The 25,330-nt window shown below is 47.1% G+C and overlaps 1 protein-coding gene across 4 annotated transcripts in view; it reads right to left on the bottom strand.

Annotated features, from left to right (window-relative positions):
* Positions 1-330: 330 nt before the first annotated feature.
* The window catches only part of Cemip (cell migration inducing protein, hyaluronan binding), a 153,837-nt gene continuing 128,837 nt past the window's right edge, over positions 331-25,330 (bottom strand). For all 4 annotated transcript variants that reach the window (XM_006508354.3, XM_006508353.3, XM_030243122.1 and 1 more), the window contains 12 exons: positions 25,062-25,193; positions 22,932-22,967; positions 22,695-22,850; positions 20,261-20,441; positions 18,877-19,092; positions 16,054-16,265; positions 14,622-14,807; positions 11,356-11,560; positions 11,093-11,179; positions 9,480-9,637; positions 4,861-4,961; positions 331-3,222 (listed from right to left, as the gene is read on the bottom strand). In XM_006508354.3, coding sequence (XP_006508417.1) covers positions 3,095-3,222; positions 4,861-4,961; positions 9,480-9,637; positions 11,093-11,179; positions 11,356-11,560; positions 14,622-14,807; positions 16,054-16,265; positions 18,877-19,092; positions 20,261-20,441; positions 22,695-22,850; positions 22,932-22,967; positions 25,062-25,193 — 1,798 coding nt within the window. In that variant the 3' untranslated portion in view covers positions 331-3,094. The remainder of the gene's footprint in view (positions 3,223-4,860; positions 4,962-9,479; positions 9,638-11,092; positions 11,180-11,355; positions 11,561-14,621; positions 14,808-16,053; positions 16,266-18,876; positions 19,093-20,260; positions 20,442-22,694; positions 22,851-22,931; positions 22,968-25,061; positions 25,194-25,330) is intronic.

The following is a 25,330-nucleotide window of genomic DNA, read 5'->3' on the forward strand; positions in this document are numbered from 1 at the left end:
CATCTTCTCTGCCAGTGGACCCTTCTATCTGCTCTTCTCAGTATTCCTGTGGGATGGATGAAGGTGGGATTCTAATACATAAGTAGCTCTTGGGAACAAGACTAGGAACCATGGGGGGGCAAACGCAGGTGATTCACACTCTATTGTCTACACTAGGGACATAGATTTTTAAAATACCAATGTATCATCAGCTTTCTGGAAAGTATCAAAAAAAGACATTTCTTTGATGGTGGTCATGTTTTATATCCATGTTTTACCTTATTTTCTCTAGATGACTAGTTTAACAATGAGACCCACTATACCAGGAAATGAAACAAGCAGACAAGACAATGACATCCTTTGTATGTTTAATATGGTACAGCAGGATTTTTCCAAACCAGAGCTGATGTCCTTGGCTCTGGGCACACCTCCTTCCGGTGGTCCAAAGGACATCCTCTAATATAATACTTAAGATGACTCTTCACTTCTCTGACAGTGACTTCTTGAAGTGAATATATAATAAATAAATAGAAAATATACCTTTGTTCATGGTGACACTTTTAAGGAACATTTACATACAAAACATGCTATGCATCCAATTCACAAGAAAGAGCCAGCTATTAAGCCAACAGGACAGATGAGCCTTTCAATCAAAGGCCCCTGACTCAGTGACAATGCTGACCAACAGAAAGGACAAGAGCAACTTTCTAAGCAAGAAAGACTTTTGTGCTACCAAGAAAATGCCTGTATATCGACTCTTGGTGAATAGTTTAGGAAAGAACGCTTTCCGTACAGAACCTGTACTGTTCAACATATGTACAACTCAGAGAACTTTCCAATAGGTATTTGCTGAAATGAACTGAGCCAAAGACATTCAACATTCATGGCCACCTGAAAGTGATCGAGTCTTAAGTGGTTCACAGTGTGAGACCCTCGCCTTGAAAAGTCAATGAAACTTAGACAAGAAAAACATGAGGTCACTTTTATCCCCTCCCCCTCCCCCTCCCCCTCCCACTCATCTCCCCAGAAGAGGTCTTTTCTCTGACACTCGCAACTGGAGCCACTATGTCTTAAGAGGCATGGTCCCACAGACACATCCCAGCAGCTGCAAGATCCATTAGTAGGAAAGACCCCCTGCGAGTTGGCTCAACCTGGAGAGTAGACTCTGGGACTAAGGCTCCTTAATACCACTGGACAAAGGGGACCGAAGCAAATCTTCTTTGAAAAAGAAAGGTTGTGGTTGTGGAGGAAAGGGGACCAATCTCATTCATGAAACACAGAGAAACCCTGATGTCTCCGAAGAATATTGGACATGGATAGTTTTCACTCGTCTGGGCATCGGAGCTATTTGCTCAGAGTGAACATAAGCTGAAAGATCCTGGTCTGGAGCCAACCACTCTCAGATCCCCACAAGGAGCCAATTGGCCCAGCAGAAGCACATTGGCATATCCTGATGCTACCCATTGGGCATACCAGCACCACTGTGGAATAAGGTGGCACCAAAAGAATTCCACAGTCATGAGCAGCCCATGCCCACATGTGGCTGGCAGTGTAAAGACAGTGGCAGGGCTGCTGCCTAGAGGAGAGTGGGCAGTGTGTACTGAGGGGCAAGAGGGAAAAGCCCTTTGCAAAAGACCGTATATTTTGAAATTGAAAGAACCTAGTGGGGAACCCCCCACTCAATTCCCATTTGGTGCGCACCCAAGAATCACGAACAGCTTCTCCCCATTTCAGGTGATATGCTCCCTTCCGAAAGCTACTTGGGAATACTGGACACCCCAGGCTAGCCACTGAGGCAATGTGGTGTGGCAGTGGGTTGCTGAGCTTGGGGCTCACAGACCTGGCTGTGTTATTGAGTACCATTTTCCTCAGATGTAGGTACAAAATGCTGGGCTAGATGGTCCTCAAGGGCCCCCAAGGTCCTTTCCATCTCTGACACCCCAGGTTCACTGTGGCGAGAGCATGTTCAGATTTCCTGGAGTCTTCTGCTCAGCTCCAAGCTGAAGTGCACTGGAGACCCATTGTACAGCCTCAGGTCTGTGAACTTCACTTCACCCTCTCGCAGAGTCAGAGGGGGCTGGCTGGACACCAATCTGAACGAGGTTCTGTGCATCGTAACTCAGTCCATTTCTCTCCGCAGACCCTGCTTCTCTATCACAAGTGGGTCAGCAAGAGGTGACCTAGCATGACTCAGATGCTGCAAGTGGTGGCAGGAAAGCCTTCACCTCTGAGCCATGCCAGAGGCCACCTCTTCTCTCTTCATCATCTCTGTCCTTGATTCCTGCCAGGACCATCACCTTCCAGAAGAAGCCTTCCCCATGTTTCTGGGTGTGGTGAGGTTCCCCTCCTCCAATCCACCTCTGCTCTCTCAACCTGGTATCAAAGTGTGCTGAGACCTGGCTGCCTGTCACCAGCTGACCCCCAGGTCTGAGCTCTCATCGCTCCATTCTCTGTATCCAGGGCACTCAGTGGAGATGTCAACTACAATGATTACTTCTACTGATGGGCTCCAGGCACAGAGCAAAGCACAGTTGAGTCCTGTAATCTCAGGAAGGACAAACAGGATCCACCTAGTCCCTGTCCCAGTGTGCCAGCTGAAGTCTCTTGAAAAAAGGATCCCCTGTAGACAGGGTTCCATCTCCTCCCCAGTGCAATCTGCCATGCTGGACAGCTCTGTCCATACGCCAGCTCCTAAACTCAGGAAGCCGCACCCTCACTTACAGGAATAAAGATGTACTCCTTCCATCTGCCACTTAATGTATCTGAAAGTGACTATGGAAATCTGCAAGTGGTCACATTATCCAGACCATCTCCTAGGTGGGTTCAGACTCCTGCCCAAGTGGCCCTTTGCTGCCAGCACAACTCAGGTCTCTTTGTATGGTCCCCATGCCTACCGATGAGGCACAGATAGGAGAGAAGCACCCAAGAGGAGGTTGTAGCATCGGCCAACACTGCCCAGGGGCTGCAGGTAGACTTGAGTAGGGGCAGGTGGCAGCACCAAGGTCTCTGATATCTGTCCCTTAGCCCAGCAGAGCTGAGAACCAGGGGGCCTAGCCATCCTGACCCCGGCTGCTGTAGGGGTCCAGCCTGGGGTGGTACCAAGTGGCAACTCTCCTTACAGCTTCTTCTTTCTCACCACAGGGATGGGCACCACTTGGAAGATTTTGGCTTTGTGGTCCTCAGTCTCCAGAGTCACCCAGATGGGTCGGAAGCTGCCTTTGAAGCCGACGAACGCCATCTTTTCTGTAAAAGTGAGGAACCAAGTGGGTGAAAATAATGAAGCTATTAGAGAATTGCTGCAAGCCAGGACTTGGTGCTCCCCTTCAGCATCCTCTGTCCCCAGAGGGCAATCCCTTCCTAGTGACATTGAGCTCTGGCCCTCTAGAGTAAGCTCTCAGCCCAGCTGGTGCTGGGATTTGGTATCTTTTTGTATGGGGTTTGTAGCTATCACTCTTGAGCCTCATGTCCACCTCAGTAGGGTAAAGGCTCTGTATGATACAGGAGAGCTATGCACAGGAGGGAACGGGGGGCTGGGGAGGGAAGAGTGCTCATAGGACTCCTGCCTGCTTTCTAGCTGACTTAGGATCACAAGAAAGTTGCTGTATTCTATGATCCCACCTGTGAAATGGTGGCATTTGTCTTCAAGATCTTAGCTTCTGCACTGTTACATTGCAGCTCTAGGAGAGAAGGATTGTCCCAGGACAAGTGACACACAGTATGGGACTGAATAGAAGTCCAGACCTTAGGCTTCCATGCTGCGTGCTCTGCCTCTGCCCTGCACTTCAGTGACTTGGATGTCCATATCTATACTCAGGAGTGGCCCAGACTGGGGAGCAGTGTACATCTATCAACTCTGAACAAGTACCACTTGATATATGTCATTATATATCTGAGGCTTTGGCAACAGCATCTTAATTTAACACATAGAAGCCCCCAAATAGCCCTGGGGTTTGCAGGAAAGGACCTTGGTTCTCTTTCTCTACTGGCTGCTGTGACAGGCTTGTATCTTTCCATATTTTTTCTCTGGCTACCTGGGATAAACATTTGCATGATAGACTGCTAGTTTTGATGTTCATCATAATCAGGACACAGATAGACTTGACCTGGTTCAGGGAAACAAAGGCCTAGCTGAAAAAAGTACCTCACTATGTAACTGGATTTCTCCCTCTTCTGTGGAGGGAACTATCCTTGCTGCCCAAGTTATCTGTGAATGTACAAGATAGTTATTAGAAGTTCAACAAGGTGCAAGCCTGGCATCAAACGGTAGCTGTCATGGTCACCACCATCCACGCATCTGCTCTCTCTCATTTATACCTCCCTGGGGCCTTGCTCTGAACAATCTATGACTAATGAACATCATGCGGATATTTATATCTGGCTAGATTTATCCATCATATCCAGGAAGTCTGGGTTGGGTTTCATCGCAGAAGACTTTTATGGCTATAAACAAGTCTTCGGGATTTAATTCTCTCTTTGTCGCCTATCTTAGAAGACAAAAAAGAATTTTCAAACTGTAAAAGATGCTACAAAAAGCAGGCATCATCTGGACTTGTGAGGAGGATGCAGGTCCTTGGTCAGGCTGAATAGTCAGGCAAAGGCAGTTTCTTATGAAGCTTTTATTGAATAAAGTGCCACTTGAGGAGTAGAGGGGCAATTAGCTCTAGCAGTATTCGATCTGTCTGGTCATAAGGAAAAGTGAATGTGCCTTAGTGAGGGATGGTAAACACGTGGTACCAGGCCAGGAGGCCATTGACCATGTTGAGGGTTTGGGGGCTGTACCCAAGCCTAGTGGCAAACAATGTCCTAAATGCAGCAGGGATAATGGCATCTCTATACCATCTGCCCTGGTTCTGAGGTCACTTAAACCCCGCTCAGACTTACCTTTCAACTTGAGACCTTTGTCTGCCCCAAGCTTTTCCAGCACCCTGGTCCATGGGCCTCTGGTGATGTATCTGCCCTTTGATGCCATGAGCACTATGGAACTGAAGAAGAAGAGATTGGTCAGAAGACAGGAGTGAGAGCAAACTCCATTGAGGGGTGTGGGGGAGGGATGCTGGCCTTGGATAGGACCTGAGGTGGCAGTGGCAGTGGCAGTGCCTGGCCAGAGATTTGAGAGAGGATATCCCTCCTTCCATCTTAACCAACATACTCTTTCCTTTCAATGGCAAATATCCTCCAGCATCTGCCCACATCTGGTGTCTGTGGCCTTCTCAAGCTTAGACAGGGTTCGCTGCTTTAAATGTCTTCCAGCAAGCAGGACAGAGTGTGTGTGAGAAGCATGGTATCTCAGGGTGTTCTACTAACACCAGTGTGTTCTACCAGCACAGTGTGACGTCATAGGCATTTCCTCTCTCCCCCCTCTCTCCCTCTCCCTCTCCCCTTCTCTCTCTCTCTCTCTCTTCCCCTCTCTCTAACATAAAATAGGTTTATTTAGGACATTGCATTTTTCCACTTGAGATACATTTCTCATAAAATTCAAAGCTATTTTATTGTTTTGTGCATTTCTGTTTCCTTCCTTCTTGCCCTTCCCTCCCTTTGTCCCTTCCTCTGTTCCCCTTCCCTCCTCTCTTTTCCTTCCTTCCTTCCTTCCTTCCTTCCTTCCTTCCTTCCTTCCTTCCTTCCTTCCTTTCTCCCTTCCTGATTTTTTCTTTGTTTTGTTTTGAGACAGGGTGCCACTATGAGCCCTGGCTGGCCTGGAATTTACTATGTAGACCAGGATGCCCTCAAAACTCATAGAGATCTGCTATGTATACTCCAGCCATCTATACCCAGAGACCCGTCCACGCAGACAAAGGGACCCAGAGGGTCTGCGACAGAGATCCACCTGTTTCTGCCTCCTGAAAGCTGGTATTACAGGCTTACATTATCATTGTCCAGCTAATATGTACTTCTTAATTCAGATCATTTCAACACTGTTTGGTATAAAAAGCCAATAGGAAGGTGATGATGGAGAAAGACAAGGCAGCTGGAAGGGAGCAAAGAAGGAATCAGACTGGGGGCTGGAGGAAAGAGGAGGTAGCAGCCATCAAAAGACAAAGCCGTCACGAGTGCTGGACAGCAGGGAGACTTGGAGACCTGATGCAGTGGCTCTACTTGGGAGCTCATAAGGACCGGGCAGCCTTCACACAGCAGGCCTTCTGACCTATAAGCTTCCTTCCCACAAGACCACATCTGACTTCATAGGAACAGTGACCATGCCCAGCATTAGGCTCCCAGTGGGGCCCATATTCTCTCTCTTTCTTTTTCTCTTCCTGTCTTCCTTTTTGTGTGTTGTGTGTTTTGTGTGTTGTGTGTTTTGGGTGTTGTGTGTGTGTCGAGGCCTGAGGATGGATGTTAGGCATCCTGCTCTTTCACCCTCCGAGGTATTCTCTTGATCCAGAGACTCTCACTGAACCTTCTGCTAAGCTGGGAGTCCTGCACAGTGCCCCGTCTCTGTCTCCCACAGGCTACAGGCACAGGTGTGGCCCCTGGCTAGCTTTTTATACTTGTTCTGGGATCTGAGCTCTCATCCCACATGTGCAAGAAGCATGGAATCCATATGTGTATTTTAGTGGTTTCTGTGGAAGGCACTGAGCGTTGTGCCACCCAACATCCTTTCAGCTTCAGGAAGAGTGAGGCACAGTTTGAGAGCATTCTGGGAAGGACACTGTGTAGTTGTTGCATTTCCAGAATGGCTCTGTTATGTGTCACCACCCTCTCTGGTTAGGCAAGATCTGCCTGCCTGATTTTGTCAATGGGAGACTGAGCAGCTACACATTATCTGGGAGGGCTTCCTAGAGTGGTTGCTCAGGAGGGCACATTATCTGGGAGGGCTTCCTAGAGTGGTTGCTCAGGAGGGAAGGGGGCAGGAGCCAGAAGAACCCAATTTGCAAAAGTTGAGCTGGGAAGTCTGTTCTTCCTCCCTTGGGCTGCTTTTAGCCCCCAGTGCTAAGAAAACAGCCTTTGTGGTGGCAGACTCATGCTGGGCCAGACATGGGGAGTGAGCACCACCCTCAGAACAGAAACAGGGCAGGAGCTGCACGGGGTTTCTAACTCCCATCTCAGTGGAATTCTGTAACCACAGACCACAGTCCAGACATGGAAAAACTGTATGGGATTCTGAAACTTGCTATTACCCCCGATTTTGTCCCACAGGGAGCAGAAGGAAGGCTGTCAGCAGGCAAAGGGCTAGTGCACAGTAAGGACCAATCCAAGGGGTGTGGGGAGGCTGTCTTGGGCTCTTTAAGAAGACTAAAAGGAGGAGGCCCAAGGGATTGGCAAGGTGAGGCCCATTAATGAGAAAGGATTCATTGCTAACACATCCTTGGGGTGGATCCAGGCTCTGTTCCCAAGAGGACATTTCCCCACTGTTCAGACAAGAAGAAACACTGAAGGCCTATGGCTGAACTAGTGAACTCAAAGGAAGGTCACATACTCGGGGTGGCATCAGGGACAGGGAGATGGGCTTGCTTATCATATAGCTTCCTGGTATGATTTAGGCTATAGACTCTCTGTCTGGCACATTATCCTCTTGACCATTTAGTCCCTATGCCTCCTGACATAATCTCCCACAGGTGGAAGGTCAGAGGGGGTTTCCAGAGCTCTCCACAGTGTCTGAGGTATGAGTGGCTGGGATCCTATGGCCAGTAGTGGTCCTGTGGATGGATGGGGGAGGGAGGGATAAGGGCCAGGCTGGGTTGGAACCACAGAACAGAAGCACCTCTCCCTCCCACTCAATTGCTGCTTCCCAGGAGGCCAGGGAGGGGTTAGTGGTACCCATTCCTGTCTGTGTATCCACTGCCAGCCTAAGTCTGACTCAGACCATCCTTACTTCTCCTAGGGATGTGCAAGGGCTGTAAAGAACTCCACACAACTCCGAACAGAACTCTGGGAGCTATTTCTTACTCTAAGCTTCTGTGATCTGCTTCATTTCAAGAAATGGCCCATGGCCAAAAAGCGCCTGAAACCCACTGATCTCTAGATGAATAATGTGCATTCCCAACTTAGAAAGTCAGAGTCTTCTGTTTGAATCTTCACTTGAGAGCTAGAGTGTGGGGCTGGGGTCCTCACTCAGTCATTAAGGGGTTATTGTCTTGCAAACACAAGGACCCAAGTTTGATACCCAGAATCCAGAACGTAAAATAAAGCCAGGTATGGTGGATGCACCTGTGTTTGTAATCTCAACAACAGGGTAGTGGAGACAAGCATCAGATCCTGAGGCTGGCCAGCCTTGATGACTTCCAGGCCACTGAGAGACCTTTTCTCAAAAAACAAGTGCCTGAAGAATGACACCCAGGGTTGTTTGTCTTCTGGCTTCCACCAGCATGCATACATACCCCTGTACACATGTACACATTTACTTCCACACACATACATGCAAATATAGCTGAGTGTGGGAAGAACAGATACAGCACGTGACCGAGCAAAACCTATTCTCCAGAATCACACACACAGTCAGTCCCAGCCCCTCCCAACCCCCAAGAGTGCATCCTGAAGGTCCTTGTATCCACTCATTAACAATTTACTAAGCACCTAGGGGTGACAGGTGCCACATGAATCACACAAGCTTTCCACTAGCTTGTGGCTCCAGAGAGATTTCCACACCCACATTGTAGTTGAGAGACTGAACATGTATAAGTAAGTCTATTGTGGAGTCAACATCAGGAAGCCTGATTCCTTGATAAGACATCATTTAAGGCTTCTGTTTCTATTTTAAGCAGTGTTACAGTGGAGAATGGTGGATGGATAGGAAAAGACATCAGTGGGGAGGAAACAGCGGGAAGGAAGTGAGGAGAGAATCCTAGCATTTAAGACACTCAAATTAACTTCCAATATGGGAGAAGGGAAGAAAAGAGCCTGTCAGAAACCTATGGTTATGGTGTTGGTTGACCAACAGTGATAGAGCAGGGCCAGAGCAGACACCAGGGAGGGACCAGGAGGGAGGGCAATGGACTGTTTTCGACTATGTTAGAATGGGGGGGGTGTGTGAAAGATTAAGTTCAGATTCTGGTTCAAACATCTGGATGGGTGACAATTTAGAGAAAACAGAAGGAGGGCTGATCTGGAGGATCAAAAGATAAAAGGGATGAGAGTTTAGTTCCATTCAAGACATCTAGGTGGCAACCTTGAAGTAGCCATTGGAGATGAATGTCTGGGGTTTAGGAAAGAGATCCAGGCTGGGGAGCTTCAGAAGCCACCAGCATTTGGATCCTATTGGAGGTGTGGGTGGGGATGAGATCACTGGGAGAGTGCGCCATGATGGGAGAAGAGGGTCAGGCAGCCTTCCAAGGAGTGAGGCAGCATTCGGCTCTGCCTCAGCCTGACCTACATCCACAGCAGACCTGCCTCCAGCATGCGCAGCAACAGACACGAAGTTCTCTCCACCCAGTAGACACACACAATCTGTAGGCACAGATCCTACTGACTGGCAAGAATCATGAGGGGTTGGGCATGAGGGACTGGGCCCTAGCCAGGAATCTGTTGTGTCACTGGACAGTTCAGAAACTGAGACATAGACTCACTTGTCAGGGATAGCTGCCACGTAGTTGAAGAGCTGCCAGGGTATGCCCTGCAGAATGGCATTTCTGAAGCTGCCGTGGCTCACCACGTGACCTCGACTCCCATCAATCACCACTATCTGGATGCCATCTTCTGAGCAAGGGTACCTCCTCCCATCCACCTGCAAGGCCAAAGCAACAGAGGAGTGAGAGATCCTGGGGCAGCTGAGGCCCAGGTTCTCCTTCCTGTAGGTATCCTTCCTATGTAGACACTAAAGACATAGTTTGGTTACACAGCTGCTCTACTTATAAGAACCCTTTACACCTCTTCCAACTGTGCTCTTTGTAGGTTTGAATAGTAACCTCCCAAAAGATGTGCCCACTAGGAACCTCTGAATTTTATTTTATCTAGAAATAGTGTTTCTGAAGATGTTTTAATGACATATACATCAGTGATCTCAGGGAAGGATCATTTAGAATGTTTGGGGTAGGCCCTAAATCCAATGATGGGGCCTCTTAGGAAGAAAGGTAAGAGGTAGGAGATAGGCTCAAAGGAGAGAGGGCCTCATGAAGATGGGACAGAGATGTCAGTGATGTGACTCTAATCCAAAGGTCCATTAGGGCCACTAGAAGTTAGAGGAAGCTTTCTAGCTTCCCAAACTGAAAGAGAATAACTTTCTTTTGTTTAACCCATTCAGCTTATCACAGTACCACCTATTACAGTTTGATATGACATGTCCCCACAGGCTCAAGTTTTGAATGCTTTCTCCCTACCCGGTGATGATGTTCTAGACATGTGTGGAACCTTTAGGAAGTAAACTCTAGCTGGAGGAAGTCAGTGTTTGGAAGTGATTCCTGGCCTCCACTTCCTACCTCTCTTATTTCTTCTTGGTCCTCCATGAGGCCAACAGCTTCTGCCATATGTGTAGGTGTGGTGGTTTGAATGAGAATGGCCCCATAGGCCCATATATTTGAACCACTGGGTCCCCAGTTGGTGGAACTGATTAGGGAGGATTAGGAGGTGTGGCCTAGTTAGAGGAGGTGTGTCACTAGGGTCAGGCTTTGAAGTTTCAAAAGAGTCTGCCATTCCCAGGGCCTCTCTCTGCCTCCTACTTGTAGATAAAGATGGAAGCTCCCAGCTGTTCCTACCACTATACCTTTTCTCTGTCATCATGAACTCAAGCCATCTGAAACTTTAAGGTCCACATTAAACACATCCACATATAAGCTTCCTTGCTTATGGTGTTTTGTTATAATTCGAATAAGTTATGGCTTGAACAAAAGAGAGCTAGAATCCATGATGGGATAGAAAAACTCCAGCTCTGTTACTCTCAGTGATGTACTCGGTTTTCTGACATAATTTCCCCATCTAGGAATCAATGTGATAATATTCACACTGTGTGATAAATGTTACAGCAATAGAAGAGTAACTGTGACATCAGGCCTCTGTGAACTGGCCTTTTCTGTCATACCTTCCTCACTACAATGGACCAAAGGTCCTTGAAACCACGAGCCAAGTAAGTCTTTCCTCCTATCAGTCATCATTGATTATGTACTGTGTCACAGTGAGACCAATGCAGCTGATACACCTACTCCACACCAGTGAGCAGCCTTGCACCTGCAGAATCTGTGCTTACTTCAATATAAGCGAAGTCATTCCGAAGGTGGAAGAAGTGCTGCCTGGAACTTTCCATCTTCACTTCCAGGAAGTGGTCTTTTGTCTTCTGAAAAGCAAACACAGAACAGTTGTGAGGCTGTGAGGTCTGAGGGCTCTTCCTCCTCATGCGCTCTGTGCCTTGACCCAGAATTGAGTTGTGGAGCAGAGTAGGTATCCAGAGATGAGTTCAGCTCTGTCTGAGCCTCCTAGAGGCAGAGAGCCCAGCCTGCCATGGCTACTTACCAGCTGAGCCCCAAAGAGCTTCCTGGGCATTGGCACATCCACTATGGCCCTCTCAGTGAACCTGGGGTAAGCCGTGGCTGTGCAGTCGCTGATGCCTGCATTCCTTGGGAGCAGAGCTTTAATCTTGATTCTCTCACAGCCCTTCATGGAGCAGAAAGCAAATTTCTCCCTTTCGTTCTGGGCTTTTAATTTCAAGAAGAGCAACCTGTGCACAGAAGGGATCTGGGTATTCTTATGAGGGCAATTCGAACCTCCTCCGCACTCAGATCAGACATGATGGCTCCCACCTGTTACCCCAACCAAGTTCAGAGTCAGGCTGGTTTTACATATTAAGTTCAAGGCCAGGCAGGACTGCCTATTAAGACCTGTCTCAAGTAAACAAATGAGCAAACAAATAGCCAATTTCCTGATCACTGAGGTTACATTCCCAAGGGCCTTAAATCATGGAATTGTGTTTGTTAGAGAGTCAGATGCAGCTGGAAGAATAATTACACACACACACACACACACACACACACACACACACACATGATGTGTGTATGTGGATAGATGGATAGATAGTGAAGAAGGAGCTAAAATTTCTGGCAAATATTTTCTGAGGACCAACTACATGTCATTCAATTGTCGGTTGGCATATCATCTCACTTAATTGTCAACCTGCCCACAGTGTACTATTCTCACACTGATTCCCAGATGGGAACTGGGAATTCCCAGTTATCTCAGAGAACTGACCACACCACTGGGAATAACAGAGCTGGGAGTTTTCCCGTCCCATCATGGATCCTAACTCTACTTTTGTTCAAGCCATAACTTATTCCAATAATAACTGCTGCGAAGGAACCTGGCCCGTGTTCCAGGAAGGCAGATTATGTAGCTGCCACAGTACTAACTTGGCATTTATTATTTTTCTTTCATCTCAAAGCAATGCTCTCAAGCCAAGTCCTGTCTGCAAAACCTAAAGATAAGGTCCTGATTGTCTCTACACTCTTCATCGGGAGAGCCAATTTTCAATGAACCCACTTGGCTTTGGGCCAGGGTGCCAGAGCCTACTCTACCCACTCTGACCACAGTAAGGGCTCACACTGGATTCTTAATAGGTTGTTCATTAGCTATAGGGAGGCAAGAGGATGCACTCTCTTGTGAGCCGGAATGAAGGAGATGGCAGGTCTTGTTTACCAGTTGGTACTTGAGTTGGAAGGGCAGGTGAGAAGTGGCTACTGTGACTTTTTTGTACCATTGCTGTCCCAAGGAACTGAGAAAAGAAGGCAGATGAAGAGAAGAGTCTGATTCCAGAGACTTGGTGTACACAGGCACTCATGTGTGTGAGAGAATGTGAGGGAATAACCCTCACACGAGGTGGACTTGAGCTGCTTCAAGGCACTCTAAAGCAAGACCCTTTGTTCTGCTGGGAGTGGTAGCACACACCTTTAATCTCAGTACCTGGAAGACAAAGTCTGGTGGATCTCTGTGAGTTCGAGGACAGCCTGGTCTATGTAGTAAGCTTTAGGTCAACCAGTGCTGTATAGTGATAGCCTGTCAAAAACACAAAAGCCAAACACACAAACAAAAACTACTCCTGTTCTTGGCATTAAGTGATGGAAACTGTCAGGTATAGCAGTCCCCAGCTCAAGGTCAAGGACAGAGCCAGTGCCATCCATATGCTCTGCATGGTGGGGGAGGCTGCAGAGGTGACACCTTCTTTGAGGGTTGCCCATGGGCACATCACACTGATGTTCACTTCCTTATAAGAATCAATGCTAAGGACCCAGAGGCAGAAGTTGGCAGTCTCTTACTGGTCTTAACAGTGTTAAGATTTCTTTGTTGCCAGATCAGAGCAAGGGGAGTCTGAGAGATCATCCATCCCATACTCCCACACAGATCATAGCTCTGGCCTTGACCTACAACCCATGGATGCTCCAGTGAGCTGAACTGAATGCCAAGGCCCTGGGATAGGAAGAAACTAGGGCTCCTAGTTTCCTTCTATTATACAATATTTCATTACTTGGTTATACTCCCTCGGGTAATAACTGATAAACCCAGTTGTGAAGAATACAGCTAAAGCCAAGCCAGGGCTCATTTACCACCTTGGAACTCCCTCTCCCAGCCAGCCTATATTCACTTTACCCCTACTTATGGCAAGCTGATTATTCTTTTAAAATAGAGCAGCTACTTTGTTTTCTCCTCATAAAGAAAGAAAGGAAGAAAGAAAGGAAGGAAGGAAGGAATAAAGAAAGAAAAAGAAAGAAAGAAAGAAAGAAAGAAAGAAAGAAAGAAAGAAAGAAAGAAAGAGAAAAATGCCCATTAAATAACCTTTCACTTTACTCGCTAGAAGGCTTCTGTGGCCAGCTTCATGTTTCTGTGGCCATCTTTATCCTTCTGGGGCATACTGGACTTCCTCAACAATTAGTCTGGGTTGTGTGTGTGTGTGTGTGTGTGTGTGTGTGTGTACAGAGACATATGTGTAAGCATGATTGTGAAAACCACAGGTCAACTCTTGGTGTCATTCTCAGGAGCTGTCCATACTAAATTTTAAGAAAGGAACTTTTATTTTTACCTGGACTTTGCAGATTAAACTAGGTTGGCTAGTGATACAGGAATCTACCTGCACTCCCCCCTCTAGTTCTGGGGGGAACTATATTTTTTTTTTCCGTACATTCTAGAGGACTGAACTCAGGTCCTCGTGTTTGCATATCAGGTGCTTGACTGACTGAACCATCTCCTGGCCACAGATTTACTTAGGAGAAATGATCACTAGTTCCCTAGTGTCTTCATGCAGACACTTTGCTTCTACTGTGTCTCCGTTGACCAGGACCCAGGTGGCAGAAGTGGGAGGGTTGGGGGTATAGCTAGCCCTAGGCTCAGATCCTGCTGGGGTAGGTTTGTGCTATGACCACAGAGCAATTTACTCTTTTTCTTCCAGGGTCTTCTTTTCACATCTTCAAATTAGAATATTGTTTGTTCCATTTGGGTTGGGGGCAGTGGATTTACACAACATGGTTGTTTATTTGTTTTTGTTTCTTGCCTTAACTTTTTTTTCCAAAAAATTCCCTATGATTCACTTGCAGATTTAATAGAGAATTTATTTTCCTCTCAACGTCTTGATGTCTTTAAGTGGTTGAGAGCATGGTTAGTGTTAGGGTTAAAGTGCTTAAGGAAGCATTCTGTGTTCATTAGCATAAACTGCACTGCACTTCTTAGGGTTATAGGGAAACCCAAGATACATAATGAAGGAGTCTCATTCCTCCAGACCACAGGAGCACCCTTACCCAGAATCCTCATCCCAGTAGTAGTGGCTCCTGCCAGGATAGCTCTGCTCAACTTTGTCCATCTGCAGAGTCCTCACAAAGGTCCCAGTCTTGGACGTTTGCTTTAGCAGGCGATTGTGAACATCTGAAAGGATGGAAAAGGTGGTGCCTCTTGGGTAGCAGAGCCCCACTCGGATCCAGTCACCCCTAAAAAGGAAAGTGAGGTTAGTTCTAGGCAAGGGCCCTTGAGCACACCACAGGAATAGTGGCCAAAGAATTCTTAAATGAGAAGTTTTGAAACAATAGTAACTATGTTGCAAAGTGTTCAGGGAGAAAAGGAGGATAGTGACCACCAGTGGCCGAGGACAGTCATTAGGATGGGTCACCTGTGAGCATTCAAGGGATGACCTAGAGGTGCTCTGGGTGGGTGTTGGCTGGGAAAATGGTACTCTTTGACTAAAGACCATAAGCAACTGAGGGCTAGGGTTGGCCCTAAAAGAGGACAATTGAATGGCTCTTCATCTTGTTCTCTCCACCTGTCTGTCTCAGGAGTACAGGGATGAAAACACAGTGCATGCAGGAAATGCTTCAATGTGAATACCCACAGTTGACCTGATGTGCTTAACCCAACTGCTTCCTCTTGGCTGTGGTTAATATTGGTGGACTTGACAGGCCCTTGGACCATCTAGAAAAGGACATAATCCCCTGGTCTGGGCTTTGTGCAATTATCTAGATTCGGTTAGCCTCTCAGCATGCCTGTGAGAAATTTTCTTGATTAGCTTAACTGAGTGGGGTGAAACCCACCCTACATGTCAATGACATCATTCCATTAGCTGGGGTCCTGGAGCAAATAAAACGAAGCAGTCACCTCCCTCTTATTCCTGACTGGGGATACAATGTGAGTAGCTGCCTCAAGCTCCTGACCATGAGATGTCCTCACCATGACAGACCTCAAACCCTGAGCCAAAATAAATCCTTCCTTCCTTCCTTAAGCCATTCTGTTAGGATATCTTACCACAGTAACAAAAATGTAATTAAGATGCCCTCAGAGAGCTTTGCTCCCTTCTCTATAAATAACATCAGCAATGCCCTGCATTCCCCCCCCCCCACCCCATCTACTGAGCACATGGTAATACCAGGAGCTGGGCGATCCTATCATGAGCTCACTACACATTCTTTGTTCACTTGGCAAGTGGTAGTCGCCCCAAGCCTCCAAGAGGTTAGCTATTCAGCACAAAGGTAGGCCCACTATGCAGCCTCAGCCTGTGCCCTTAGATTCTTAACTCGAGGTAATGAGAACCTATCTGTGTACCTCTGACGGGCTAAAGGGGCCAGGGTGAGGTCCTGTGAGCAGTAACCCCAAGATTTTACAGTGAGGTGTTCTCACTGCCCCTGCCTGAGCTCAGCGGGCACCACTGTCCTGGTTCACACTATCCTGCTTGCTCTCACGTACTTGTTGAAGTTGATGAGCCAGATGGCAAGCTCGGCGGGGGCTGTCTGGTCCCAGTGGATAGTATAGCCCTTCTGCAGGGTGATGACAGGCTGATACTGCTGGTAGTGGGTGCTCCTGGTGAGGGCCCCCTCCAGGTAGAGCGGGTGGCTGGGGAAGTCATTCTTAATGATCTTCATGCGCAGATTGCTGCTCTTGTAGGCCTGGATGTACATCTTTGAAAACCCAAAAAGGAAACGTACAAGGAGGCTGTTAGAAGGGATTGTTCTAGAGGGTCTGGCTAACATCTGAACTCAAAGGGCACTCTCAGAGGTACCGTCTCTTTGCAGAGCCGGGATGAAAGGAAGACCAAATAAGGGGATGTCTCTTTGTGCTGGCGGACACAGCCCAAGTAGCACTGTGCAGCTTAGCTGACATGTTCTATGATTTCTAAAAAATGACCTCTGCTGAAGGCGTGACCACTGGAACTGCTAGGAGTTGGCTGCTAGTCACGTGGTGAACTGTGGAAAATGGAAGCAGTGTGGAAGGACAAAAACAGGGGAGAGAGGACTCTGTCTTTTCTTCCTCCTTCTCTCCCTCCTTTCCTTTCTTCCTTCCTTTCCTTCTTTCCTCCTTTATTTTTTCCTTCATTACCCCTCCCTCTCTTCCTTCTTTTTCTTTCCCATACTGGGCACTAAATATAGGGCATTAAACACTGTACACACTAGGCAAGCACTCTAGCACTAAGCTGTACCCTAGGCCTTCTTTTATTCTTTGTGTCAACGAGGGTCTCATTAAGTTGCCTGCCCAAGCTGGTCTTAAAACCCACTCTGTAGCTCTAGCAAGCCATGAATCTGCAATTCTCCTGCCTCCACTTTCCTAGCAGTTGAGATGTCAGGGCCTGTAGCACTTGGGAGGGGTGTATTCAAACTCTACTGCAGATACAACTAGGCCTTTGCTCTGAGAGTGTGTTTGTGAGTGTTGTCCTATTCACTCTCTGCCTCAGCCCATGGACCAGGTGGATAATGCTAGAAGTGTGGCTGCTCCCTGATGGTTTTGGTCACCCTTCAGTGATGCAGGCATGATTCCCACCCACAAGCTCTCCTCCCCTCCTCTTCTGTAGTCCATCATTCCCACTGGTATCTTCGCCCTTGCCCTGTCCACACATGTGGCAGAAGCCTGGCTCTGGATCATCGTCCTTTGCCATTGCTTCTAGAGCTCTCAGTTGGGGCTGAGAAAATCCCCTAGCCTAGGAGAGAGGCATTGTTTCAGTCTCCTTTTCAACACTGCTCGGCAGGCCGTCTGCATGCCTCTTGTCAACAGTTCCCATGTTCTGCAGCGGCTCCTCCAGCCATCATCGCTCTCTGCAGGCCCACTCCTGGATTCTCAGCCCATGACCTCACTCTCCAGTTCAGAAAGAAACTGCCTCAACTTCCTGTCCTTGCTCTCCTTTTGTTAAAGCCAGCCCTTCTCCCAACCTGCACTCTGTTCCCACCTGGCTTCTGGAGCCCTGTCCTCTCAGCATGGCACTGACTTTCTCTCTACCTCTATTCCTTCACCAAATCTCCATTTAGCTATTCTCTTAAAGTTCCACTTTCTGACGTCTGCTATGGTGATGAGGATGCCCACCATGGTCTTGAAGACACCTTCACTCACATACGTCCTTTTCTGGCACACCTGGCATTGTGCTTTTTTCTTAATCAGACAGTTTTCTCTGGCCTCTTTCAATTCATTAATTCATTCACGCCTTCACCACTCATTCATCTAAGTAAAGGCAGTAATGGTCACAGGGTCATGGCATTATTTCAGGTTGTTACATTCCAGACATTGTATAGCACTGTTTTGTGTGTTAGCCATGGGTCACAAGTACACAATGACTCCTGGACATGAAGACAATATGGCCTAGGAACCAGTTTAAAAATGCCGTTTTAATGAATTTAAATCACAAAGTGCAATAAATTTCAAAACAAAAGCAGTGAAAAAAAAGTCTTCTTATTAAAACAGAACTTGATTATTTTAGTAGGCCCCTGTGTTACTTTGAGGAGAACTAACATTTCCAAAGGAATGGGCTAGTGGGATACAGCGATGGCTCAGTAGTTAAGAGCACTTGCTCCTCCTACAGAGGACCTGGGTTCAGTTCCCAGCACCTACATAGTGGTTTACAACCATCCATAACTCCAGTTCCAGGGGAACTGACACCTTCTTCCAATCTCTGTGGGCACCTACATGCAAGAAGTGCATATACACATATGCAGGCAAAACACTCATACACATAAAATAAATATTAAGAAAGAAGTGGACTAGAAATATAAAATATATATGAAAGCTTGAAGTCTGAACAGAAAGAAATTGATTGATAACTTTTATATTAACTACATGTTGAAAGGATAATATTTTGAATATGTGTAAAATACTATTGAATTAATTTCTCTCTCTCTTTTAACCTTTTAACATGACTACTAGGAAAGCTATGGCTAGCATTATATTTCTTTTCCTAAAAAAGGACAGGAGGAAGGATTTTATTTGTATTATCTAAAATCGTTCCTAAAATATCATCACAGAACTTTGGCTTTTAGCTTAAGTTTACACATGAGGATGCTGAGACTCCAGGGGTGACGCTGCAGACCAGCAGCTAGTAAGTGCTAGGACTGGACATGATAGACCCAGTACAGTGTGTTGACTGAAAATCCTGTGGATTGGGAGTGAAGGGCAGAAAAAGGAGGGAAGGAACAGCTTGCATCATTCTTGGCCCAACATAGAACTAACTGGACACACGGAAGGCTCTCTGAGTCCTTGTCACGTGAGTGAGAGAGTGAGATAGTGAGTGGTTTAGAGTGGCATCCCCACCTGTGCATAGCGCCCACTGCAGATGGCCCCTCTCCAGTCTGGGACATTGATGCAGTCTGGGTGTCGGACCAGCCAGTTGTCGTCCTTAGTGAGATAGGAGCCAGGGTACTCCGACACAGAGCCGTCCAGATCATGGAACACAGATGTCTTGTCCCCGTCCATGTCCAGCTGGTTGAACCAGGGCCCGGGCTCTCCGAAGAACACTCTGGAAGTAATCTGAACAGAGCCCAGGAAAATAAGCCTGAGGCAGGAGGTGAACGGAAACTGCAGCCGTCATCAGGCCAGGGCAAAGTTTCCAATTTCCGCTGACATTACGAAGCAGCCAGACAGAGGCTGCCCTTGGGCACTAGAGGAAACCGCATGGCTGACCATCTCATGGAGCCCAAAAAACAGTCAGAGTGTCACCATGCCTTAACCCCCAAAACTAGCACACAATTCTGGCTCTGCTCACTGGTTTGTCTGTCGTAGGTGGCCTTAGAGGCTGATCTGCTAGAGGAGGGGCTTAGGATTGGAAGAATTTGAGTGTTCTGTAGAATGGGCTGGTGAAGGGGGAGGTTGTGTGGGTGTTTGTATGAGAAAGTGTATAGGGGGTACCTGTGTGTGAATGTGTGGATGAGCTTTTATGTGTGGTGGGTTTAAGGAGGACAGGTTCACGGTGAAAGCCATTGGATATCTCTGTCACTGACCTCCTACAGGCTCTCGGGTCTGAGAGAAGAAATTCCATAACTTAAGTTTTGTATTGTCACAGTGGCCTTAATCTGTGAGTGAGCAGACAGGCAAAGGCAGTAGCAGGAAGGAGGAGGAAGAACTGAGGAGGAAGAGGGCAAGGAGGAGAGGAGTGGGAGGAGGGAAAGGTTTGGAAGACCACAGTGTTTCTCTCCACAGGCTATATATGTTGTCTGCTGTAGATAATGAGAAGTAGCAGTTCTCACAGGCATCCTTGGACTGCTCTCCTGACCCTCAGCTCCCCACGCTGTCCCCATGTGCAGCCAGGAAAGTCCTGTTTACATCAACTTTCAGGATGAAGTCAAACAATGTCTTCAGAAGACTTCCCTTGGGTACTGCTAGAATTTTGAGATGATCTGTGCCAACTCAGGTAGCCTGGTTCCATCATCCAGCTCATCATTCAGAACCCAGGAGTTCTTCCTGAGGTACAGATGGAAGGCCAGCGGGCACTCACCCAGACTTGACCTCTTGCTGTGATCTGAACTTGTACTCTTCCAGTCTGGGCAGAGAGCAAACTGGGACGTGGCCCAGCCTACTTGGAGGAAGCTATTCCACCCTTGTGGTGATGGCAACAGCTCAATCTCCAAGCCGTGGGGGACAAGTGAGTCATCACTTGAAGCCTGGCTGTGCCAGGAGCCTGTCCTGACACCACACTCACCGGGACATCCTCAAAGGCTATGTTGGTCACATTGTTGTGAGGGCAGCTTTGCCAGGCATTGTTTAGGCGGAAGGCCAAGGCACTGGTGTGCCTGCCCTCGAGGGCCGCGAACTTGCGGAAGGTGCAGTTCTGGATGTTGATGGGGCCATCGTAGAACTGAATTCCTCTAATGGGAAAATTCCTGTGGAGTTAAGGAAGACAGGTGTCAGCTGAGTGCCATGTTGTTTGCTTCTTTGGAGGTGAATGACAAGAAATTTTTCTGGGTGAAGTTATTCCTGATCCCCCACCTCCAGCAACTCCTTCCACTGAAAATCATTAAGTTAATTAATTCACTGGGAAGGCATTTATGGGCACAGTATCAATGATGGATAAATGTCTGTATAGATGGATGATGGATGGTAGGGATACATTGACTGGATAATGTTTGGTAGAGGAATAGATGGTGGATACATGAGTGCATGGATTGGGGTGGATGGATGGGTAGACGGATGCTGGCTGATAGGCAGATGGATGAATGGATGAATAGATGGGGAGTTTGTAGGTAGATGGATGGTAGATGAATAGATGGAGGGTGGCTGGATGAGTAGATGAATGGATGATAGACAGCTAGTTGGCTGAATGACTAGTAAGTTGGTAGATAAATAGATGTCTATCAAGTTGTTGGCTTAGGGATCTGTTTAGGCAGTTTCTCTACTCTTCCCATCAATGTGTCCAGTCACTAGGAAAATACTGTAAATACTTCTAGAGGCTGCCAGTATTTCGTCCCTTGAGGGAGGGGAGCACTGTTAGTCACTATCGTCCTAGTTTTAGTTGCTATAACAGTTTAATCAGATTAAGATCCAGATGCGTTTCCTCTGTAAACCTATCCACAGGCAATGTGCTGGGTTTAGGAAATAGGAACAGAAATACAAAGAATAAGCAATGATTGAAAAGAATTACAGTACAACTTTTAAAACATTGCCAGAGGCAAAGACAGCTTTTGCTAGAAAAGCAAGACCACAGATTGACACAGGGCCCCTGAGAAGGTCTGATACTGGCAAGTAACAGGAAGGAATTGGGAAGAGGTGGAAGCTGGGAGACATGGAGGGACCAGGGAGGAATCAGTGACAGAGCAGGGAGGAGGGGCTCAGTGGTACCTCCTCCACTTACTTGACACTCTTGAGCAGGGTATGTGAAAGGAAGGCCCATGGGGGACTGGTCAGATTGCTTGGTAGCCTTTCCCAGGGCTGGTTACAAATCTAAGCTGGTCATTTTCTATGCCTAACATGTCCTTTTATACCCACGTCTCTGCTTCTGGCTTGGTCCCTTCCCTTCTCTTCCTTGTGGAGCTTAGGGAAGCAAGGGAATGAAGATGAAAAAGAAAGTACATGAAGGCTCTGATCCCAAAGAGAGACTGTCCCCAGCTGTCCCTACTCTTCTATTCAGGCTCCCAGATAATGCATATGGCTCCCAAGAAGTCTCTACTCACCCCCAAATTCCCTGTGTTTCAATATTTTTATATTAGTAAGCAGTGGTACCATCACCTTGGATCTTGGTTCTCATAGGGCCCATCCATGCATTTTTCCAGTTAAAGTGTTCAGGTAGCACATTTTTGCTAGTTCTACATAAACCATATGTTTAAGATCCTAACCTTCCTCAATAAAAACTGCAAGGTCCTTCCTAGGTCTCTTCTCTCAGAAGCATTGCGAGAAACCTGTCTGAGCCTATCAGGAAGTCACCAGAATATCCTGTCCCTGGAGGGTAGTAACCTTCTAGAAAGAAATTCTAGAAATGAAGACTCAGAATCACTTATAAATAAAAGGGTCTTCCATATCTCTTAAAATGGAAGAAAGGGCTTCTTGATAAGTCAAGAAGACCAGGTGAAAGCCTCTGTATGCCTCCAGGTGCACTCAGGTGGAAAGTTTCAGTGTGTATGTTTCTGTCCTGATTATAGCAGCAAAAACTGTTCTTTTCATGAAAAGAAGACTAAACCAATTCTAGGGCCTCAGTGGAACAAGCCTAGCCTCTTGCATGCATGGCCACCTTGAGATGATCTGTCTCTGGTTTAAGAGTCCAATCTGTGTGAGACAAGGCTGCAGGTTTGATTACTTCTGCTCATCCTGATTGCCTCTTTGCTATAATCAGAATTGAAAGACTTCATGTGAGTTGCTAAGTGGACTCAGAATCCATTTTCTGGACACCATGTTTCCCTGAACATCTAATGGTTGTGTGCTCTTTGGAATCTAGTCTACAAGTGTGTTTTGACATCTTTCCTCATTCCAGATTTCATCCTCATTGTGTCTCAACTATTACTGCAGGTTGATAGAGAGCAGAAAAATTCAAAGTCAACAAATAGAAGTCACGCATTAACTTCTTTCTTTTCACAGATATCACTCAAGCCACACACATACTCACTCACTCACACAAAGGGCAGTTCCCATCATTGCAAACCTACTGGCCAATAGGGAGGGTCCTTCCACTGTGGTCCAAGCCACCTGGACCCCAGATCCTGTTGTCCATCATTTCTGTGCCCACATTGCCACTCTCGCCAACAAACAAGCTGTTCTTTATCTCCTGCTTGGAGCCATCATCATATGGGAAGGTTCCACCACTGCAGAGAAGAGATGTCGGGAATGAGATGTCCAAACATAAACTCCCACGAAAGACCAGTCACAATGGCAGTCACTCTTACCTGGCCAGGGTCAGACCAATGCCATTATCAGCAAACCTAGGGACAAGAGCAGACAGTCAGCCCATGCTCTCACTCCACAGTCAATGAGGTGGTGGAAGGAAGGACTCTTCTTTGTCAACAGAGTCTATGTGGACATCCTTGGGGTAGGAGTTTTGGTGAGGGAATTGTAATTTTCCACTTTACACAGCAAATGGCTATTCTGGTTCCTCCTCACAGATTTGGTATTCCTTGGAGTGGCAGGTAAAGAGCTAGAAGATGTACCCAGCTTGGCATGGGTACTCAGTGACTCAGCATGTGGGAACATGGAGCTTTAGCTACAGGAGGGCTAGGACTCACAGGCCTCTTTTGCCAGCCCACCTCTGGTTGAGCCCCCAGAGCCTGTGGGGTTGATCAGGAGAAATGGAAGGCAGTGGGTAGTGGGATGGGTGGGGGGCTGTGTTTTCCCACCCCAAGGCCAGCACTACTGAACGTAGGCTATGTGAGGACTACTCTTAGCCATAGTAAGAAACTGAAATAGCCTCATGAAGTAGCTGGACCTTGGGTCTGTGCTGCCTTCATCTCCTTTGTTCCTCGTCTCCCTTCCTGTCCAGTACACCCCAAGAGGTTCATCTCCTCTGGGCACCATTTTCATGCGCCATCGCTGCTTCTTGAATCTCCAGTGGCTTCACATCTCCTATAAGCCCAAGCCCAGGTTTTGCTCTGGCACCAAGTCCCAAGTCATCTTTGTTCCCTTCTGTTTCAGCCATGCTGGGCTGATCCTGATTTCCACAAGCTCTCCAGTTCCCAGCACACCTCAACGGAGCTTTCTTTCAGCACTCTGTGTTTCCTCCTCAAAGATCTATCTAGCCAAACCAATCAACCAAGTCTCATCTAGGGCACCAAGCTCTCCATCTCTCTTTTAATCCCTGTCCCCAGCTTTTCCTCATCTCTGGTATCACCTGGCGTTTTGCTATGGTCCCTTCACATTCCACTGTGACCCTAGGGACATTATAGACACTCACAACTTCCTTTTCCATCCATATGGGTGACTCAAACATTTGTCCTATCTTGTTTTTGGAAGATTTGAGACATTTATTCTGCATTCTTTGTGAGAATTTCCAACTCAGCACATCTTAAAACACAGCTACCCATCCCCACTTGCTCATTATGCTGAATTCTTGGGCTTATCCACACTTTCCTTATCTACGATTCTCTCCCACCAGAACTAAAGTGTGGTATTCCAGTTGGCTGTCTTCTTTCCCACCTTTAGGAGTAACCTTTTCCATACTTGCCTGCATCCAGGGATACTAGAGTCTCCCTAAGTCCCCAGCAGCCACACTGGATTAATACTCAAAGTTCTGGAAGATATCATTCTGTCAGCTCCAGACCATGTCAACTCTGTCTATGTGTAGGACCACAGCCCTGATGCCAGCCAGACTCTGGGATTCCTTAAACTGTCTAGTGGAGGATAAGAAGATGTAGCCCCTATTGGCAGGGTGCTTCATTATTTTCTTGCAGAAGGAGAACCATGTTTGGCATCAGACTTCTGGGGACTTTACATCATAAATCAATGTTTTTGGCTTGTTTTATTGGGTGTAGAATCTAATGGCCTTAAGCATCAAGCCTCTCTCTCTCTCTCTCTCCCTCTCTCTCTCTCTCTCTCCCTCTCTCTCTCTCTCTCTCTCTCTCTCTCTCTCTCTCCACTTACTAGCTATGCAACTTAAGACACTAACTGAGCTTCAATTTATCATCAGTGGAGTTAGGATTTTGTATTTTTATTTTTAAAATTTGCATTCTTGAGAAATATAGTGAGAATAAAAAAGAAAACCAAAACCAGAGTTTAGGCACTCAGTGAGTACACAGGACCATGACCCCCTTTTCCCTTCCTGCACTGACTACCCATGTAACCATGAATGAGAGTCCCCATAAGTAATCCATAGTGCCCAGCACTGTTGATGAATCTGACATGCTGCTGTGGGGTTTCTTCCTCCCCTGGTCACTGTCTGATATCATCCTATACTCCTGTCTTGCAGGGGGAACAGAAAGCTGAATGTCATTAAGTTTAGAACCCTCTCTGCCTTGCTTACTCTTCAGCCTAGAAGAGGAACATCAAGCCTCTTTGGTGGCAGCCACCTTCCTTTCCAGACTCACCGACAGCTGTCCAGCCACACATCCCCACCCCGCAGCCAGGCTCCATGATCCTGGTTCTTGTAGGCAGTAAAGTGTCGGATAATGGCTGGTTCCCGAGGTTTCAGTGGGTCTGCGTCCTGGTGAGGGCTGTACCTGGAGCATGGGAGAATACAGGGTGTATTCTTTCTGAGCTCTGTAAGCTGCTTTCCACTTACAAGTCCCAGATATCTCTGACTCAGCAGATATTCACTGGCTATGTCATGAACAACTCTGAGCTTCTAGAGACAGGA

This window comes from Mus musculus, chromosome 7 (assembly GCF_000001635.26).
Source record: "Mus musculus strain C57BL/6J chromosome 7, GRCm38.p6 C57BL/6J".
NCBI classification, from domain to species: Eukaryota; Metazoa; Chordata; class Mammalia; order Rodentia; family Muridae; genus Mus; species Mus musculus.